The sequence below is a fragment of the Lepidochelys olivacea genome, assembly GCF_965140295.1.
Source record: "Lepidochelys olivacea isolate rLepOli2 genome assembly, chromosome: 10".
Classification (NCBI taxonomy): Eukaryota; Metazoa; Chordata; order Testudines; family Cheloniidae; genus Lepidochelys; species Lepidochelys olivacea.
In genome coordinates this window covers 65,703,761-65,726,316 of record NC_140420.1, presented here as the reverse complement: position 1 = coordinate 65,726,316, position 22,556 = coordinate 65,703,761, and the positions used below count along the sequence as shown (strand labels likewise).

Below are 22,556 nucleotides of genomic sequence, written 5' to 3'. Positions count from 1 at the left end.
TAGGAAAGAGATAGATAATAAAACAGAAAATATCATAATGCCTCTATATAAACCTGTGTATATGAGTACTGTGTGCAGTTCTAGTCACCGCATCTCAAAAAAAGGTATATTAGAATTGGAATAGGCATAGAGGGGAGCAACAAATATTAGGGATATAGAGCAGCTTCCATATGAGGAGAGGTTAAAAAGACGGGGACTGTTCAGTTTGGAAAAGAGATGACTAAGGGAGGATATGATAGAGGTCTATAAAACCATGAACGGTGTGGAGAAAATGGATAGTGAAATGTTTTTTACCCCTTTACCTAACACAAGAACCTGGGGTCACCCAGTGAAATCAATAGGCAACAGGTTTAAAACAAATATTGAAAAGTACTGCTTCACACAACCTGTGGAACTCATTGTCATGGGATGATGTGAAGGCCAAAAGTAAAACTGGGTTCAAAAAAGAATTAGATAAGTTCATGGCGGATAGGTCCATCAATGGCTATTAGCCAGAATGGGCAGGGACACAATCCCATGCTCTGGGTGTCCCTAAAATTCTGACTCCCAGAAGCTGGGACTGGATGACAGTCAGAAATCTGTCTGTGGTAGGGTAGGGTACCCCCTTTGGGTTATATGGGGAGCGCACATGCTTGAATCCAATTACTCCATCCCCAACCTGGAGAGTTCGGTGGGGCATCTTTTTAACCTTCTAGCTGGGGACTCTTGACTGTCAAGTCCCTTCTCTATGTCCCTGGTGATGCCACCAAACATCCCACAGTCAGCAAAACATGTTTGTAAGCAGCTCCCTCCAGGATATGGGACTCTGGGAGTATCAGAGCTCACTGGGCTCCAGTGCAAGCCTCTGTTCTTTTCCCCTTCAACTCAGGGGTTCTGCACCCTCCTTCTGCAAGGGCAGGGGCTCAGTAGGCTGTCAATCCTCTCTCCAGGGCTGGAGAAGCCGAACAGTTTGTACCTTTCCCAGGGTTGTCCCCATCTGAGTTGAGTTCCCTCTCTTTTATCTCCTCCTCCAGTGTGGCAAGATTTGCAGCAGCAGCGTGACAGGTCCAGTCCAACCCAAAGGAGCTCCTTACCCCTTCCATGCTGTCTGGGGCTTATATATACTGTCACATAGGGACTGGATCGTCCATAATTGCCATGTTCTGTTCATTCCTTCCGAAGCATGTGGCATTGGCCACTGTGGGAAGACAGGATACTGGGAGAATACTAGATAGTAACAGACAGAATACTAGACAGACCATTGGTCTGACCCACTACGGCTATTCTTAAGTTTTAGACTGAATTTCAGCTGAACTGTTGATTATATATCAGATGCAGACTACTTTAGATCTTCTTTGTTTACATTTTGGCCAATGTGGGCTTCAATGACCTGTGGATTGGCACTGTGTGATAACCATTGCACTGCTGATAAACAGTAGAAATATATTTTTATATACCTGTAAAATGCCAAAAATGTTTTTCTCTATATTTCCCCCCTCTATTGAAAAGCATTGTTTTTCAGGCAAAAATTACTTTGATCTTACCAGGAGACAAAGGGGAAATTATTCAGAGAAAAAAAATGCATTACAAATCTCATTTTAGGAGGCCTATGCACACTAAGGTCAAGGTCCACCACTCTTCTCTGCATATGCTGTTTTACCATGGCAGGACTCCTCAGCAGTCAGAATAATGTGCTGTGGATTATATTTTTATTGCTTCTCTGGGCAAGAACAAAGTTAATTCCCAGTGAGAGCTTGTTGCTCACAGCAGCATACATGTTAACCTGCTGAGGGATAAATGTGCACCATAACTCCCAAATGGGTCTTGCACTGTGAGGAGCTAGTTAAACCCAAGAATCTAGCCTGTAATATGTATCTACTGTAGATAGATAGTGGGCAGAGTTATCAAGAATTCAGTCAGACCAAATACCAAAAGATAACTAGAAGACCACTGCTGTAGCTTGGATTCCATATATCTCTGGAAGTACTGAAATGTTTGGGTTAGAGGCAATAAAATATTCTACTGGAAAGGAAATAGAAAGCCACCAAATAAAGCAAATTATACACCCCTGCCAGGATAACTTGAAGCCTTAACAAAATCTTTCATTGTAAATGTTTTGTAATGTCAAATTACCAGAATGGAAACAACTACAAAATAAAGATATTTCTCCTCTCATGAAATATATATTAAGATATCCATACACAAAATCAAGTGGAAAAGGAAGTTAACAAAAATAGTAAACTAAGATAATGAAATGAAAATAAAATATTGAGTAGTAAAATGGGCATTCAAGGTCCAAACCTGGATAGAAAGAAATACTGTTTTAAAAATAATAACACTACTCAATCAAGCAAAAGTCTAGCATTAGCCACAACAAACTTTGTTTCAATTAGCCATGTGTCACCAATACATGAACTTTAAAGAAGTTGTGAATTTCAAAACTCTTGAAGAAAAACTGACACCACTATTCCTAATTCCACTGCAGATGGTAAAATGCATGAGCGTTGGTTGTGCAGTTAGAGCAGCAACTGCTAAAGACCAGAATACTTTGGCAAAACCCTCTAAACATCTTTCATGAAACAGTAATTAAGAAAATAATATTGTTATTCTAAATGCTAACATAAATTAAGAATCTCTGTTAATTGTATAAAAATAAATAATAATCTGCACAAAATCAAACCGTGAGCCTTATCTATAAGACACTCATGTCTGTGCTTAACTTTAAGAATGTGAGTATTCCAATGGGAGTTAGTGGGACTGATTACTATTTTAAGGTTAAGCACATGCATAAGTGTTTGCAGATTAGGGACCTGAAAGGAATCAAAAGTCTTAACTTCATTTGAAAGGATAACGTTTGGTATAGGATAGCTTTCAAAAGTAACACCAAATACATCTGTCTTTTTCTAAGGTTAACTTATGCTTTTCAGGTCTAAAGCCACAGAAATTTGCTTGGAAGAAATGGAATCTAGATTGCCTGAGGAAGCCCACAGTAAATGGTAGCAAGAAAGATACTATTACCAAGGCACCAGTTAAGGAGTCTGGCAAATCCAAAGCAGTCATTGAAGCCTGTGAGTACTTTTTAAATGCACAGAATGGATTGCAGCATGAATCGCTGAATGGAATGTACAGTACTTTGCAAAGTCTAATATAATTGTCAACAGAAATCATTATTCACACCTCCATTTTTTTGTGTAAAGGGTATCCAAATGAAAAAAATTATAATAATTTGGAACGTTTGGATTGACTCATACATATATCTTGCTGTTTTGCTGATATTTGCATTTAGAGAAATCTGTAAAGAAAAAATGAATGTGAATGTCAAATACTTAAAATAGCTGTTGCTATGAGGGCCCCACATGGCAATTCATCTATTGTGCAGAGATCCCTTTCTCTACTTCATCCAGTGGTACATGAGTCCTCCTCTCACTCTTTCTTGCTGCCTAGCTCCTATTTCCATTATTCCCCCTACTGTTACCATTCCTCCTCTTTGCTCCTGGTGGGTCAGCTCTTTCACCACTCCATCCCTTGATATCTGTATGTCTTTCTTTTGATCCTTCCCACTGCTTAGCACCCTACCTCAAGCCCATTCTCTTGATGCCAGCATACCCCCTTGTTCCATTTCATTTCCTGGATCAAGTGCCTCCAATGTGTGGTGTCCAACCTCTGATGCTGGAAGGTCTAAGTAGTGGCCCCCAGTCTTGACAATTTATATTTCATGAGAAAACGAAAATGTATTTCCTGAGGTGCATCCTATGATCATAGAATCATAGAATCATAGAATATCAGGGTTGGAAGAGACCCCAGAAGGTCATCTAGTCCAACCCCCTGCTCAAAGCAGGACCAATTCCCAGTTAAATCATCCCAGCCAGGGCTTTGTCAAGCCTGACCTTAAAAACCTCTAAGGAAGGAGATTCTACCACCTCCCTAGGTAACGCATTCCAGTGTTTCACCACCCTCTTAGTGAAAAAGTTTTTCCTAATATCCAATCTAAACCTCCCCCACTGCAACTTGAGACCATTACTCCTCGTTCTGTCATCTGCTACCATTGAGAACAGTCTAGAGCCATCCTCTTTGGAACCCCCTTTCAGGTAGTTGAAAGCAGCTATCAAATCCCCCCTCATTCTTCTCTTCTGCAGGCTAAACAGTCCCAGCTCCCTCAGCCTCTCCTCATAACTCATGTGTTCCAGTCCCCTAATCATTTTTGTTGCCCTTCGCTGGACTCTCTCCAATTTATCCACATCCTTCTTGAAGTGTGGGGCCCAAAACTGGACACAGTACTCCAGATGAGGCCTCACCAATGTCGAATAGAGGGGAACGATCACGTCCCTCAATCTGCTCGCTATGCCCCTACTTATACATCCCAAAATGCCATTGGCCTTCTTGGCAACAAGGGCACACTGCTGACTCATATCCAGCTTCTCGTCCACTGTCACCCCTAGGTCCTTTTCTGCAGAACTGCTGCCTAGCCATTCGGTCCCTAGTCTGTAGCTGTGCATTGGGTTCTTCCGTCCTAAGTGCAGGACCCTGCACTTATCCTTATTGAACCTCATCAGATTCCTTTTGGCCCAATCTTCCAATTGGTCTAGGTCCTTCTGTATCCTATCCCTCCCCTCCAGCGTATCTACCACTCCTCCCAGTTTAGTATCATCCGCAAATTTGCTGAGAGTGCAATCCATACCATCCTCCAGATCATTTATGAAGATATTGAATAAAACCGGCCCCAGGACCGACCCTTGGGGCACTCCACTTGATACCGGCTGCCAACTAGACATGGAGCCATTGATCACTACCCGTTGAGCCCGACAATTTAGCCAGCTTTCTACCCACCTTATAGTGCATTCATCCAGCCCATACTTCCTTAACTTGCTGACAAGAATACTATGGGAGACCGTGTCAAAAGCTTTGCTAAAGTCAAGAAACAATACATCCACTGCTTTCCCTTCATCCACAGAACCAGTAATCTCATCATAAAAGGCGATTAGATTAGTCAGGCATGACCTTCCCTTGGTGAATCCATGCTGGCTGTTCCTGATCACTTTCCTCTCATGCAAGTGCTTCAGGATTGATTCTTTGAGGACCTGCTCCATGATTTTTCCAGGGACTGAGGTGAGGCTGACTGGCCTGTAGTTCCCAGGATCTTCCTTCTTCCCTTTTTTAAAGATGGGCACTACATTAGCCTTTTTCCAGTCATCCGGGACTTCCCCGGTTCGCCACGAGTTTTCAAAGATAATGGCCAGTGGCTCTGCAATCACAGCCGCCAATTCCTTCAGCACTCTCGGATGCAACTCGTCCGGCCCCATGGACTTGTGCACATCCAGCTTTTCTAAATAGTCCCTAACCGCCTCTATCTCCACAGAGGGCTGGCCATCTCTTCCGCATTTTGTGATGCCCAGCGCAGCAGTCTGGGAGCTGACCTTGTTAGTGAAAACAGAGGCAAAAAAAGCATTGAGTACATTAGCTTTTTCCACATCCTCTGTCACTAGGTTGCCTCCCTCATTCAGTAAGGGGCCCACACATTCCTTGGCTTTCTTCTTGTTGCCAACATACCTGAAGAAACCCTTCTTGTTACTCTTGACATCTCTGGCTAGCTGCAGCTCCAGGTGCGATTTGGCCCTCCTGATAACATTCCTACATGCCCGAGCAATATTTTTATACTCTTCCCTGGTCATATGTCCAACCTTCCACTTCTTGTAAGCTTCTTTTTTATGTTTAAGATCCGCTAGGATTTCACCATTAAGCCAAGTTGGTCGCCTGCCATATTTACTATTCTTTCGACTCATCGGGATGGTTTGTCCCTGTAACCTCAACAGGGATTCCTTGAAATACAGCCAGCTCTCCTGGACTCCTTTCCCCTTCAAGTTAGTCCCCCAGGGGATCCTGGCCATCCGTTCCCTGAGGGAGTCGAAGTCTGCTTTCCTGAAGTCCAGGGTCCGTATCCTGCTGCTTACCTTTGTTCCCTGCGTCAGGATCCTGAACTCAACCAACTCATGGTCACTGCCTCCCAGATTCCCATCCACTTTTGCTTCCCCCACTAAGTCTACCCGGTTTGTGAGCAGCAGGTCAAGAAAAGCACCCCCCCTAGTTGGCTCCTCTAGCACTTGCGCCAGGAAATTGTCCCCTACGCTTTCCAAAAACTTCCTGGATTGTCTATGCACCGCTGTATTGCTCTCCCAGCAGATATCAGGAAAATTAAAGTCACCCATGAGAATCAGGGCATGCGATCTAGTAGCTTCCGTGAGCTGCCGGAAGAAAGCCTCATCCACCTCATCCCCCTGGTCCAGTGGTCTATAGCAGACTCCCACCACTACATCACTCTTGTTGCACACACTTCTAAACTTAATCCAGAGACACTCAGGTTTTTCTGCAGTTTCGTACCGGAGCTCTGAGCAGTCATACTGCTCCCTTACATACAGTGCTACTCCCCCACCTTTTCTGCCCTGCCTGTCCTTCCTGAACAGTTTATAACCATCCATGACAGTACTCCAGTCATATGAGTTATCCCACCAAGTCTCTGTTATTCCGATCACGTCATAGTTCCTTGACATCACCAGGACCTCCAGTTCTCCCTGCTTGTTTCCAAGGCTTTGTGCATTTGTATATAAGCACTTGAGATAACCTGTTGATCGCCCCTCATTGCCAGTATGAGGCAGGAGCCCTCCCCTCACAGACATTCCTGCCTGTGCTTCCTCCCGGTATCCCGCTTTCCCACTTACCTCAGGGCTTTGGTCTCCTTCCCCCGGTGAACCTAGTTTAAAGCCCTCCTCACTAGGTTAGCCAGCCTGCTGGCAAAGATGCTCTTCCCTCTCTTCGTAAGATGGAGCCCGTCTCTACCCAGCACTCCTCCTTCATGGAACACCATCCCATGGTCAAAGAAACCAAAGCCTTCTCTCCGACACCATCTGCGTAGCCATTCGTTGACTTCCACGATTCGACGCTCCCTACCTAGGCCTTTTCCTTCCACGGGGAGGATGGACGAGAACACCACTTGCGCCTCCAACTCCTTTATTCTTCTTCCTAGAGCCACATAGTCCGCAGTGATCTGCTCAAGGTCATTCTTGGCAGTATCATTGGTGCCCACGTGGAGAAGCAGGAAGGGGTAGCGATCCGAGGGCTTGATGAGTCTTGGCAGTCTCTCCGTCACATCACGTTAAACTGAAGAGTTTGATCGTTAAACTGAAGAGTTTGAATCAACCCCATCTCTGTGAGGAAAAAGTAGGAAGAACTGCTTTCCCATCTGCCTCCCATCAACTCCTCTGCAGTCTCAGCAGAAGCTCTCCTGTGAACTGAAAGTGCTCTAAACAGCAGTAATCTCCTCTGTATTTCAGCTGCTCAGCAGCATCCCCAATGGGCACCTGCTACACTGTAGGGAAGAAATGATAGAATGGCTGTGACTGTTCCATATCTGCTTTGCTGTTGGGCTGTCAGAGCCCCAGTACAGGAACTTGATTGGCTCTGTTTCAGTCTAAGGGAGACCTTTTCCTAGCCAAACACCAAGAGCAGAAGAGGGGGAAAAGTTGAGAACCGACAACCTGTTCCATGTCCTTGATTCTCTGCTCCAGCCCTAGCCCCAGTGAAAGTTAAGGCATCAGGGAGGCTGCTCTAACTTGTACTTGTGGACCAGAAAGGATGGGCCAAGGGAGCAGAGCAGGGCAGATAATCTGTCCTAAATATTGATTGTGCGCCTTTGATCTTTTTGAAATAATATGTTTGGAGCTCAAACTGAAAAGTCTGGACACCACAGCTCTATATCATCACCTGCCTATAGTGTTGAGTGAGCACTTCATTCTGCATTGACTCTGCTGCATCAGCTTCTACAATATGCCTCACAATCAGCTCTAGAAGATATAGGAGTAGAATGATCACAAAGTGTGTTTTATGACCAGGGCACCTGGCTTTGTACTAACGTGCAACGATTCCCACATAGCTTGTCCATAGCGAAAGCACAGGAGAACCACTCTAGTATGACTACATTTATTGAGTGTGCTAACTGATTCTGAATAGGGGCTGCAGGATTGGGGCCCTGCACAAAAGGCATTTTACTTTTTATGGGGCTTTCTTTTATTTACAGAATTATTTTTGCTTGTGTGAGCTGATCATGCATATCTACTGCATAATAAGGCTGGGCGTCTCTCAGTCTTCAGTTGTTGACTTGTAGCCTTCCTTACTCTTCTTCCTTGTTTTAATTTCTATATTTCCTTTCAAATCCAATAAGTAAAGAACAAACCACAATTGCGTTAAGGAATGCTGAAATTAGCACTGTCATCAGGCTTACTGTATAATTCCCTTCCTACCACTCAGGTTCCAGTCTCAAAAGGAGGTTCTTGCTTTCAGAATTCTTTATTTGTATGTTGCTCAGTCTGCAATAACACGGTTTAAAAATGGAAGTTTATCTAAAATACTGAAGGGACACTGTCAGGAGAACCTTTAGCTTTTGAAAAATGATAAGCTTTTACAAAACCTGAAACTAACAAAAACATTTGCATGAATTTTGCAAATTCTCATGTTTTTGTTTATAAAGAATCAGATTTCCCTTGGAGTCCTGGAACCCCATCATTGCAGCATTGTGCTGGTACAAGAGAACAAGAATATTAAACTAAGTAGAAAGTAAATATATGTGCAGCAGGTTATGTAAAACACTCCCTGTTCTGGACATGACCCTCCTCCCCTTACTAGAGCTGTGCTATCTATCCACAGTAGTTCCTAAAGTCACTGGGGCTAGAGTAACCATGTGTTTGGCCCCAAAAGAGGAAGGCAATGATTTGATTTGTGTGGTGTGTAATGTACATGGTTCTCTCTTATCCTCATTCACTAAATGTGGGCGGGTATTACTATTATAAGTCATACTTTTAAACCTCCCATCCCGCCATTTACCATGTTCTTTTAAGGATTGCAAGAAAAATGAAGTCCAATGAACTGTTCTCATTTATGGCAATTGAGAGGCTGGTTATATAGACAATGACATGATGCCTAAAGAGGAATCATGTTAGTGTGGTTTGTCACTCCTCAGAAGAAAGTATTCCCTAGTTTCATTGGTACACAGAGGCCATAATAACAATAATCCTAGGCTCTTATGTTGTGTTTTTCCTCTGTAGGTCTCATAGTGCTTTCGAAAAGGTTCGTATTGTTATCTCAATTTTGCAGATGAGGAACTGAGGTTCTGAGATGTGAAGTGATTTACCTAAGCACAGCAGGTCAGCTGCAGAGCCAGGAATAAAACCCATGTCTTCTGACTCCCAATCTGGCATCCTATCTACTGGACCATGCTGACTCAGCAGCCAATAGCCACATAGCCATTTTATTCCCTTATAACTGGTGTTGTCTAATGTAAAATTAAATCGATGTTACGCTGGCTGTCTATAAGGTCCATATTTTGAGTCCCTACACACTGTTCACATAAAAAGGGAGACTGGGAGCATTTAACTTTTATTACCGAAAATATTCCTAACCTGAATAATAATTTATAATATTAAAATCGCTATGAAAAACAGACTAGTAATGGAGATTTTTTTTAACAAGATTGATATATTGAAACATGTTTGGGGTTCTTTTGTCAGGGAGAGCGGGCTTGTACTGTTGTTTAGAGTAGAGCTTAATACATAAAGGTGTCTAGTGGGATTTTCAAAAGTGCCTAATCAGGTTAGGCATCTAACATTCATTGAAATTATTGCAAGTTATGCGTATAACCTGCTTACATGCTAATAAAAATTCCCCTGGGCACCTATTTGCATCTTTAGGCACCTTAAAACCTTTGAAGATCTGTCCCTCAATCAGTTTCAGTGGGAGTTCCTAGTGCTCAATGCTGCTCAATACTTTTGCAGGGTCAGACACTGAACCATCATTACTGGAAGAACTGTTCTAAGAATGAAAGTAAAAATACTAAGACTCCATAGGTAAAGAAAGATTCAGATAGCAAAATGTCTTTCCTCAGGTACAGGTCAAAAAGAACTGTAATCTTCAAGTATGAAGTATGTTAATCTCTGTTTTAAAGTCCTGTTCTTGTTGGGTCCCCACTAAAGGAAAATGTTTTATTTCCTTTTCTCATTGTGAAATGATTTCTTCTTTCTTCAGTTCTCTGTTCAGCTGAGGGCGTTAAAACCCAGCCTTTACAAGTGTAGAGCTTCTTAAAAACTTAAGTAAAAGATTTTTTTTTAATGAAAGAAATGGTTAGTAGTGAGTTAAAATCTGCCTTACAAACAAAATTGAAGAAAATCTCCCTTTTTAGGTCTGGAATGTAAGCAGTTATACAATTTCAGTATCTGGAATGCCTCAGGATTTACAAGCAAGCTTGCTTCAGCGAGTGCATTATTAGATTATTTACAAGAGTAAGGTTTTTAATGCTTTATTATTTTTTGTACTATTGAATTTTTGTGTAATATTTAAAAATATTAGAAAGTATAGAGATATAATATAAAATAATTTGGATTTACACTCTGCTTTTTCAAAGCTGTGTGAATCATTAAAGTTAACCAGAAGTCTCATGTTTAAAACCTCATGTAATTCCTTTAAAAAATTACTTTTTGGAGTTTCTGTTTTAAAGTGCAGGTCTACTCTAAAAATGAATATGTAAAATTAGGAGAGTAGGGTTCCATGTTTGTTGCCATTAAATACTCCAAATCAAATTTGCTCAATTTTCAAGTGAAAAGATAGTTTTGCTAACTGTCGCCTCTGAAAACTCAATCTGGAATGGAAAAAACAGGCTGAATTTTTTTCTTTTCATGAAATATTGTAAGTAAATAAAGAAAGAATTACGGGATTCCTGAGTTCTGACTCAGCTTTGACTGTGACTGCATCTGTTGCTTTAGGAGAATCACCTATCTTCTCTGTCTCAGTTCCTCCAGCTGTAAAATGGAGATAATTATGGGATAATACTTTCCTAAATACTTCATCGGGGTGTTGTGAAAATAAATTAACTTATTATTTGTAAAGTGTTTTGACAATTAAAAGTACTGTGTAAGTGCTATTCTTATGTGAGTGTAGTGTAGTGACATTTGCTTTCTGTGTCAGTATTAACTTGCTGCATTTATACAAGCTTAGGACCTGAACCAACAAAGAATTTACCTTTAAGCACATGAGTAGTTCTGTTGACTTCAAAGTTCCATTGACTTCAATGGTGCTAATTGCATGCTAGATTGGGACTTTTGAGAACAGACCGATTATGTGTTCACCCAGACACCAGATTATCCATAAAAGTGCATTGATTTAAAAAGAACAGTATACTTTTATAAATTTGGTTTCTTACTTGTTGAATAATGATTAACCATGTGACAATCTGAGTGGCTGGTATAATTTCTGGGATAATATTTTTAAAGGCTGCAATGTAAGAACTAAAAGTGAAAACAAATTATATATTTTATATTTTAAAGCCATGGAAATTGGACAATTTTGCCACTGTTAACTTTATGCTATATTATACATGTATTTTACATTAGTAGACATTTAATAGTGTAAAACATATTACAAATACACCAGAAGATACATTTGTATTTATCCCATGCAAGGAAGACATATTTTCAAAAAATCAGACTTGAATAAATTCAGAGAACTGGTATGTAGGGTCCCAGGAGAAGAAAATCTAAGGAAAAAGTAGTTCAGGAGAGCTGGCAGTTTCTCAAGGAGGCAGTATTAAAGGCACAGCAGGAAACTATCTCAGGGTGAAGAATAGAAAGAAAGAGCAGTAAAACGCCAATACTGCTGCATTGGGAGCTCTTTAATGACCTAAAAATCAAAAAGGAATCCTACAAAAAGTGAAAACATGGACAAACTGCTAAGGATAAGTATAAAAGAATAGTGCAAGCATTGTAGGGATAAAATCAGAAAGGGTAAGGAACAAAATGAGTTACACCTAAGCAAGAGACATAAAAGGCAACAAAAAGAGATTCTGTAAACTCATTAGGAGCAAGAGAAAGTCAAAGGAAAGTGTAGATCCACTGCTTAGCGGGGAAGGAGAGCTAACAATGGATGACACCAAGAAAGCTGAGGGGTTTACTGCCTATTTTAGTTCAGTTTTCACTAAAAAGGTTAATTGTAACCAGATGTGTAACACAATTAATATTAACAACAAAGTGGAAGGAACACAAGCCAGAATAGGAAAAGAACAGGTTAAAAATATTTAAATAAGTTAGATGTCTTCAAGTGGGCAGGTCCTGACAAAATTCACCCTTCAGTGAATCTTAAGGATCTAGATGTAGCAATCTCTGAACAATTAGTGATTATCTTCAAGAACCCATGGAGGACAGGTGAGGCCTCAGAGTACTGGAGAAGGGCTAACACAGTACATGTCTTTAAAAGGGGGAACAAAGAAGATTCCAGGGAATACAAAACCAGTCAGCCTAACTTCGATATCTGGAAAGATATTGGAACAAATTAACACTTAATCAGTGTGTATTGTTGCCTGATATTTAGATTATGTATTAATTATATTGATTACTTAAGAATCCCCCAGTTATCACTTTGAGGGTTGACAGGTTCTTGTCCCTAGATCAGGCCCAGTATTATTTAAATTATTATATAGTTGGAAACCCCGATGTGCACAGTTGCAACACTCACACTATAGGAACTCTTTTATATTTACAAATATAGTTTATTAATACATTAAGTACAGTCACAAACTCCCCAACTTAGCTAGAGCTTACTACAGAATGTCCATCTGCACATCCATATACTCACACCATCCCTTGTAGAACAACCTGAAATGTTAGCCATTGTCTTCCCCATCACCATCACATCAAAGCAGAATATAATGCAAAGCAGTGCATATAATAAAGGCAAGCTAGCTCACTGGGCTACCGGATGCATCTAGAGGATCATAGGATGATAAATAACAGCCAACATGTCCAGAACAAATCATGCCAAAAGAAGCTAATTTCCTTTTTTTATTACTGACCTAGTGGATGGTGGGGAAACAGTAGATGTGATTTGTCTTGATTTTAGTAAGCAAACTAGGGAAATATAATCTAGATGAAATTATAATAAATTGGGTGCACTATTGGTTGAAAAACCGTACTCAAAGAGTAATTTCAATGGTTCACTGTCAAACTGGGGGGATGTATCTAGTGGGGACCTGCTGAGGTTTGTCCTGGGTTTGATACTATTCAACATTTTCATTATTGACTTGGTTAATGGAGTGGAGAACATGCTTATAAAATTTGTGGATGACATCACACTGGAAGGGGTTGAAAGCATTTTGAAGGGCACAAATTACAAAATGGGGTATAACTGCCAAGGCAGTACTACTGGGAGTTACCGTGGATCACAAATTGAATATGAGTCAACAGTGTGATGCAATTGCGAAAAAGGCAAATTTAATTCTGGGATATATTAACAGCATACTCATACTTTCAGTGAGATGACAGTATTGACACCAGTTAGTTCCCATTTTTTGCTCCGGTTTTCTCTATTTAAGACCAGCCTTGGTCAAACTTTGCCATCCGTTCCCCTCCATTACATACAGAGTTCCTGCTGCCAGTAGAAGTGCAGTGCAGGCTAGAATAATTGTCTTGGAATTCGTTGTGCACCAGGTAGTAGTTCTAGAAGGTGTTTGTGTAATAACAAGTAGCTAGCCATATTTAGTTGCGTGTTGGTAGTCAGCTTGGGTTCTTAGTGCAGTTCAGCAGTAAAGCACTAAACTACAGATAGGTACATTTACTAGAACTGCACTTAATTTATATTGAAAAGGTGCCAGAAGTGGGGGTGGAAGAATAGATGGCAAGGGAAGAAGCTGGATTGACAGAAGGGTTTGCACCCCAATTGTATACAATACAATTGTATGCTGGGATTGATGTGAGGATTGTCGTCAAAAATATTTGAAAAAGAGTAAATTGAAAATATTTTAATACCAAAAGAAATCTGACAGCTATTCCTTCTTCTTTTCCTTTGTCTTTCTATCCTTACATTTTTTGGGTCTTCTTACCTTTGGTTTGGTCAGTTTAGGCTAATTACCTCTGCCACTTTCTAAGATCCAAACTCATTTTTCAGGTTTGAGACTGACGAGAGGTATATTTTCTTGTGGGATGGATTTTCAGGATCAGATCCTTAGGTAGTTACATAATATAGAATGGAAGTTAGGAGACAGTGTAAAGTTCCCAATTATGCTGCCCTGATCTATGTGCTTCACTGTGCATGCTTTCCACTCTGCACTGGGTTAGAGCAACCTAAGGACTGCTCTAAGTTACACTGGCCTGTAAAGGCCATAAGGAGCTGAAGGCCAAACCCAGGAGAAAGACATAACAGTGATTTCCCAGTCATGGCCCCTTTTCAGTAACCACACAGCTCTTCTCTGCTAAGTTGACAGCAAGGAGAGCAGTGCGGAATATAAGGCCTTGCGCTGGCTCTATGCTGCTACAGGATCACCCTTGCAATTGGGGTGATCCTCCCTGAACCACTTACTCAGCTTTTGCATCCAAAGTATGACAGCAGGGCAGCACAAAGTGACCACAGCCCACCTGAGGATCTGATCCTTTATTATCCCTCTTATTCCTCCATTTCTGTTTTATTGTTCTTTTCCTCTTCCATTTTATCAATCTTCTATTTTTTCTGGTTGTATCTGTTAACCCTTGTCTCTTTATTTTATTTATTTCTTCTCTACTCTCTCATAATCTCTGCCCTTCCCCCCCCATTGTTGTTTTCTTCTTCCACCTGTGTAGACTCTTTCCTTCCCTTTGTACCTGGGCTATCTCTCTCCCTTTCTCCCCCATAACAATGGTGTATTTCCCTTCCCTTTTCTTTGCACAAACTATCACTTTTTTTACCCATTATCTCTGGTTTATATCCTATCTGTGATTCCCTGTTGTCACTCCCATATATGACTCCTTTCAGACAGTTTCTATTCTGCTGAGCTCTTTTGAAGCACTAAAACATCTTCAATGACCATAGCTCCACCTAGGGAGGCAACACAGCACTTCTGTCTACTGCAGAACCCATTCAACAGCATATGAGGATGCATCAGAGGGTCTGGCAGAGTAATTTGGATGATGGGTACAAATGTCACCTCATAAATTTTGGCATCCTGGTAACCCAACACAGACTTTTTTTTAACCTCACCAAGTTTCCATACATCATGTATGTGCACCACTACAGAGAACAAAGTACTTAGCATGTGTTATCACTGACCCTTGATTAAAGGTTGGTTCCAAAAGTCTATTTTATACTGTAGAATAAAAATACTAACTTAGATGACTTATTCTGGTAAATTAGTTTTGAATAGTCTGATTTTTTCTTTAGTAGATGGTTTGATAGTTTTGGCTCTTATTGCTAAAGTACAAATGAATTTGAAATAATGTGTTTTATAAAGTACTTGAACTTGGACAGAATTGAGAACTTCATGGGATGCTCTCTACCCATTAATGTCAGGAAAATGTTAGAAATAGTACATAAATATATATCATAGCCTTGGAACACATCCAATTCTATTCTTATAGTGGAAAAGACAGGAAAGATTTTAAAGTACATGAGCACTAATATTACAGAAAATTGTTTAAAGTAAGTTGATTTCAAACAACAGAGGACTGGATCTCTCCACACGGTAAACTTTGTGGGACAGAGTTAAGGGAAAATAAACTCTGCAAGGATCACCTTGAGCAGTTTGTCTTTAATCATTCCATCTGGGGGGATGAGTTTTGTGTGCATCTCAGAGAAGTCTGTAGACCAGTGGTTCTCAACCTGCGGCCCATGGGCCACTTGTGACCCAATCAGCACAGAGCTGCAGCCCACGTGACATCCTCAGGGCCATAAAGGTATTATTGGATGTAGTCCACATATGCAGCCCACAATGGTAAAGAGGTTGAGAACCACTGCTGTAGACCCAAATCCCAAGGGATCTACAGAAACCCATATAGCTCTGCACTGGCTCTGTAGCCCTGGTAACTCTTTCCCCCCCGCCCTCCCAAGCATGCACTCTTGTAGCATGGCAACCGAAAGAGCCATAATACCAGAGAAACACATTGGCCTCGGTTGTCCCTCAGAACTGCCCTTAAAGGTGGATCCCACAGACAGGGATTCACATGAGAATTAATGCAGCCCAGAGTGTATTAACTTTCCCAGGTAATCTCTGTAGAACTGATGAGGGGACAGTGTGCATCTACCAGGCTCCACCTACGCCTAACACTAGTCCAATCACAAGGCAGGGGGAAAGATATCCGTGAAGATCTTGGGGGCACAATCTGGTCCAGAATAGTTAATTATTAGTCAGTGTTTTAAAATCTTTTTAAAATGTAACTGCAATTATAGTGTTAATTTTAAAATCTAATTTTATTTGATTAGAAAAGCAAATCTAGTAACTGAGAATTTACAATCTGTCTCTTCCAAAAGCATGAGTATGAAATTATTTATGGGTCCATATGTTTAAAAGAGCTCATCTCCTATTTAGGCACCTAAATGGCATGGCCAGATTTTCAAAAGTTAATGTATCCAGTGGTTCTGATTGAGAACAGTGGCTGTGAGTATGGAGTCACATGCTGCTTCATTCTATAGCAACCCCACATGCCGAATTCCCTTAAAATAAAACAGGTAGGCTAGTCCATATAGAAAAATGACATTTCACCTCTCCATGCTAATAATATTTATCATTTTATAATACTTTTTCTGTTCAGACGTTTAACAAACATTGGGCTAGGTAGTTTCCCCACACAGATAAAGGTGATGATCCGTGTGTGAATGATCCTCTGTGCATGGATCAAAGGGAGTATGATCTGGCCTGTTAATTACACTGCAATTTTAAATGTTTTTGTTTCATCTTGATCATCTTTCCTTATAAGCTGGCAGTCTTCTTTGCAACATGAACATAGATATTCAGCCTCTTCTGATCCTTGATCATATACAGACAGTTCAAGGTGTCACAATGTCAGCCCAATAGGCAAGGCAAATATCAAAATTGCAAATAAAAATTATCAACAACGTTTAAGAAACATTTGATCTTACTGCTCTCTGTTTGAATTACCTAATCATAAAATCTTTAGAAAAGCCAACTCTGATCCTGGTTTTAATTTTAAGCATGTTGGCGTATGGTTGCATTTTAAATCCAGCTTCAATAGAGTAGCTAAACACAAACAATGTTAGTGGGGTTTCATTTTTGCTTTCAAAACGTGAACTAACCTAGGCCAGTTCTATTTTAGAAACTTTTGCCAGTACGGTAATGTTGGTTAAGGATGTGATTTTTTTTAAAAAACATTTCTATACTGGCAAAAGTCCTACTGTAGATGCACCTCAAGAGTCTGTAGTGGAAAACTGAGCTTTTAACTCCATTGGAAACTGCTTTGAATCTATCCAAGGTTAATAGTGATTGTCTAACAGCTGCTTTTTAGTGTAATTATTTGGTGATCTCTGTCCATTTCCTATAGCAAACAAGTACTCATATAATATTAACTGGAAAATTTGTTGCCAGTCTGAAGAGCGAGGGCAAGAATTAAAGTAGAGACGCTGAACTATTCATGTGGCAATAGTTATTGTACTATTTACAACCGTGGATAGAGGATTTAAATCTCTGGAGTCATGAGGTTTCATTGTTATTGGCTAGACTTTCTGGACCATTACCCCAGCTGGTGTAAATTGGTGTAGCTCCATAGAACTCAGTGCTGATTTATACCAACCGAGGAAGTAGCCCAATATCTATCAGAGCTACAACTTTTCTATATCTGCTGTAACTCTGGGAATGCTATTAAACTTAATTGGCAGGAGTATGTGGCAAAAGATTTTTTTACATTTTTGGGTTGTTCCCTGTGAGACTTCATTTGTAAGAATTGCTGCAGGCTGTCATTTTTGTCTGCCATCCAGTGCATGTTGGCAAGAGTCTTGTGTACTAGACTGTGTGTCTGGTCATAGAAAAAAAACAATGCAGCTCAGCCAGACCATTTTGTTATTCCTTTGGAATTAAAAGCATATGAAACAGATGCAGCTTAATAAGTTTTTTTTTATAAATAACATCAACTTAAATAACTTAGAACAATAAAGTTCAAATATAACTTAAAATAAAGTTTAATGCTGTAACAACAGAAAAAGCATGAATAACGGTGGAAAAACAATATTAAAAGCCATATGCCCTAACAGGAATTATACAAAAGATAGGTTATGTTACATAAAAAACCTTAAGATGTCTGAATTTTTACTTCGTCGTTATATAAAATGTTATTTTGTGGAAAGTGAGATGAAGTACATTTTTATTTATTCCCTATTCTTATTATTTTACATACACTATTTTGAAACATCTTTTAGAGCAGCATTAGGTATTTGTTCTTGTTAATACATTTGACATTTTGTAGTGGTGCAACCTTAATTTTCCAAACAAGCTTTTTTAATCTCAATATGACAGTAACAAATTTATAAGATTTAAGGTTTTTTTCTGATCCTAGTTTATGTATAGTTTATCAGTTTCTCTGGGAACTATTTAAAATACTGCTCAATCTCCACATTTAGTATTGACTTGATAATCTGACAAATCATTCCAGCAGCCTTAAAGTCTGACATATTTTACATTACATTATCATCTGCTTTATTATTATTATAGCAGCCATGTTTAATAAGCAGATAGGTTTTTAAATAAAATATCATCAGATAATCAAGTCATGACTTGCTCTTAAGGGTAAATTAATTTAAGAAACTACCCAGTTACTATTACTAACATAATGATTGTACAACTCTTTACAATTTTTTACAACTTTTAGTTACTAAATCTGATTTTGTGTATATTTTCAAATCTTTTTAATGAAGTCTCTTTAAAATAAACATAAATGCGCAAGTCCAGCTTGTTCAGTTTTTCAGTAGTATTCCAGCCTCTCTTGATTACTTGTTCAGTCTCTTTAAAAATAATCTTCCTGCTGGAACTAGTTCTCTGTAGATCATATATGATTAGGATATTGCCAAAGGAAGAAAGTGGGATGCTTTGTGTTCTTTCTTTGTTTTTTTACCTTTCATAGGGACACCTTTGTGGTTTAATGTCACAAACATCTCTTTCCCTTTGTTTGTCCAGTTTGCTGAAGCATAAGTATTGTAATGGTTTTCTTCAATCAGTTCTCGGAAGTTGCAGTCCTCGTTGCATACTTTCTGTTAAGAGTGAATGATAGCATAGCATAAAATTAGCACTTTTGTTCTTTAAATACATAATCGGGTTGGGGAAGCTGGAGGAAGAACATATACCATATAATAAATATAATTTGTTATTAAAATACTCAATAAATTACTTAGGTCTCTTAAGTCTTAACTAACATATTTTATGTTTTAGCTTTGAATATCCTCCCTTAGCAGCTGAAATATTTAACAAGAGGAAGATTTTTACTAAAACAAGATTAGGGATTTAATCCTTAGCTTTTATAACCAGGCATAAGAATCCACCATTGCCATTGGATAAAGTTGCAATACGTTTCCACTTACTAGCAGTAATTTACACAAACTGCACAGATGTTACGTAAAAATCAGCAGAAAATGTACAAAAGTGTATATTTCCATAGTATAAGTTCTTTGCAGTATTATCAGTACCTTTCCATAGAGTTTTCCAGACTTGTTCATTGCTAGAAAGTATTCACTTTCCACACCTTTAATTGCCACTACTCCAACTGCCACTGTTCTTATTTCCAGAATACCTGCAAAGAAACACATTGAGGTCTGTAAACTTTTCATTTGCTTCTACAGTCGAACCAAAGAGGACTGTTTGTCTTAATGATTCTACAATACTTCTGGTTTTATTTAAAATCCTAAACTGGTGAGAGTGGTTATTAAAATAAAAGATTAATGTCGTTACACATATGGAGTGCAGACTAGATCATGGTTTTCTCTTTAAAACATCTCCTGTATATGTATACTCACACCCATTCACAACTAACTCTGCATGTCAGTTTCTAGTGCTATGTTTCCCACTCACCATATTATTCTAAACTGTACTTGCATTTTTTAAGAATCAGACTGTTTTCTTAAAATTTCTCTGGTTCTGGTTTCCAGTTGAAAGAAATATACATGGTATAGCCAAGATTCACAGAATTTTTAAAGACCACATTTAAAAGATTTGTGAGAATTTTACCGGTGTCACCTCCTTGAAGAAGCATAAACCTTAGAACTTGCAAATGATGGAAAACAGACCACAGTGTCTTAAGGAAGATAAAGTACCTGCTTGACCTTTACAGGCTTTGAAAACTGACAGGAACTGTAAAGATATCTGCATTTGAAGATATATAATCAAAAGCTACTATCAAAACTTTGTTATTCAAATATCTTTAACCCAGAAAATTTGGAGTTGTCTTAATTTTGTGTTGACTGATAGATGCTATTAACAAATATCCATAGTTACTAGTGTAACACAAAATACTCTTTGTTGATCAAAAATATGGGATTCAGAGTACACTGTATAGTTTTCAAATTTAAGCATTTTAATAGTTTAAAGAATATAGTACTTTTGAGTTTGGGCCACACCTTTTCTGATATGAGGCCATCCTCAGAACAGTTGCTACCTAACTTCCTCTTGTGACTTTCTTTCTACAGAGGGGTCTTTCTAGCTCAGCCAGTCCCATTCAGAATTCAGTACCTAACCAAAGTGTGCTGGGCAAGAGAGAGAGAAGATTAAGGGTGTAACCTTACGTCTTTGACAGGCAGCATTCTACCCAAGTTAACCACCTCTTTCCCAAAGATCATTCTTGATTGATGGTACAGCATCCTCATTCCTATCCACTTATGTATAAGGACTGTGCACTGGCAGTATTATCTATCATCACTACAGTAATTCAGGAGTGTTAATGTCACATTGTCCTCACCACAGTGTGAGTTTTACACCTGAAGGATGCAGACCTCCCTCCCAAGCCAGACTTCCATTTAATTTTATCTTTGTTTACAAATTTATGCTCATTTTTTGTGAAGTGAGGGGAGGGGGGGAAGGGAGAATGTGTGGGCTGTGGTTGTGATTTTTGATTTGTTAGTTTTTTATAATCTGGTGTCATTCTGCTACTTTATCTCCCTGTTATATGCCCTTTTCTATATTCTCTTGCCCTTCTACTCTTTACTCTTCCCTTTTGCTTCTTTAGTCTGTTGCCTCCTACCCACTCTGCTTCCATGCCATCCCCAGCGTGTATACTTTCTTCCTTTTGTTTTTCCTACCACCAGATCTAATGCCTCTTCCCTTCCACTGTGCTCCTCTGTTCTTTTATCTGTTCTCTGATACTTCTCTACTCCATTGTAGAATCTACCAAACTTCAAGTAAAATTTTCGAGTTTTTAACAAGTTTCATTTTGCGTGCAAGCATTGCAAAAAGGATTTGAGCCAAACAACTTCAAAGTGAAGCTCACCAAAAATTGTATTAACTTTCACTTTAAAGTTCATGGTTTTGAAACTCCAGTGGAGTATTCAAAGCAGATGATTGGCCTGCATCTAGCCAATCAAATATATGTTTGACATTTCTTATCTGTGTGGAAAGAAAATGAGTTAAGGATTTATAATAACTTCGCAGAACAGAGTAGACATGCCTGAGTAAACTGCTATTGATGGCTAAGATAGTGTACCTGCTGAAAAGCGGAGAGGTGGGCAGGCACAAGCCTGACTGTGTCTGAAGACCCCTCCCTCAGCCTAAGGGGAGGAGCTACTGAACCCAGGATTCAAATAATTACAGGGGACAACTGATGAATAACAGGGTCAAGAGTGAGGGTCATAGGTACAAAACCAGGGATCCACAGGCTGTCAAAGAGCAGCATATAGTGGGAAATAATATTACTTTTAAAAGGGAAGATGCTAAAATCTGTAGTCTAAGAAAATGATACTGTATTAAACTTAGAATTTCTGAATTTGTAATTTTTAGCCCATTATTTCTTAATTTAGTGATGAAATTCACCATTATATTGATTTTTTTTTTTGACACATGCCAAACTCATACTTGTATGCTGTCTGGCAGCCTTCAAGTAAATTGGGGTATGCCATCATCTTGCTTGGAATCCTGAGAGAATAGTCAAAGAATCAGGAATCAGAATTATATGACCAAACAAATAATCATAATATCTCTAAATCCTACCCTGGAATGTGTGTGCATGACTCCCACTGAAGTCACTGGGACTTGCATTCAGGTATCCAAGGTCAGAATTTGGCATTACTGGTTTGGTTCCTGAATTATGTATAGTTATTGGGGATGCTGAGCCATTTTATACAGCCTACCTTGCCAGAATTGAAGGACTTTGTTGAATAAAACCCTAGCTTTTATAATTATACCCTATAAATGTGTAAAAAGATAGTGTCAGTTGCAGATTAGTTATATTAATAAATTATGTGGTTTTGCTTCTTATTTCCTGAAAATCCTCTTTTAGTAAATAAAATTCAATACATTTACTTTGCTTGAGGAAAAAGAGATAAATTAGGGTTCTTATTTTAAAAATATATTAAGCACTCTTTGGCTTATTATTACATGGCTCTCATAGTTTATATAATAAATAATTGGGATCCTATCTCAGAAATCTTTTACCCCCTGATCCACAGAGACTGTGAAATGCCAGGGACATTGTTAAGTCTTTGAATGTTACTTTTTTGAAGATGTTCTGCTCCTGTGCAGTGGTGTCCTAGACTGTAGACTTTACCTGCACTATCTACTCTTACATCCTAAGGTGTTGGGAAGAATAAAGTAT

At 39.3% G+C, this 22,556-nt stretch overlaps 2 protein-coding genes across 2 annotated transcripts in view; one reads left to right on the top strand and one right to left on the bottom strand.

Moving 5' to 3' along the window:
• The window catches only part of FAM227B (family with sequence similarity 227 member B), a 172,494-nt gene that overhangs the window by 29,470 nt on the left and 120,468 nt on the right, over window positions 1-22,556 (top strand). The window contains exon 10 of the mRNA XM_084640446.1: window positions 2,907-3,047. Coding sequence (XP_084496572.1) covers window positions 2,907-3,047 — 141 coding nt within the window. The remainder of the gene's footprint in view (window positions 1-2,906; window positions 3,048-22,556) is intronic.
• Window positions 18,146-22,556, bottom strand: part of FGF7 (fibroblast growth factor 7) — a 60,166-nt gene continuing 55,755 nt past the window's right edge. The window contains exons 3-4 of the mRNA XM_084640445.1: window positions 19,444-19,547; window positions 18,146-19,011 (exon numbers count right to left, since the gene is read on the bottom strand). Of these exons, the coding sequence (XP_084496571.1) occupies window positions 18,817-19,011; window positions 19,444-19,547 (299 nt within the window). The 3' untranslated portion in view covers window positions 18,146-18,816. The remainder of the gene's footprint in view (window positions 19,012-19,443; window positions 19,548-22,556) is intronic.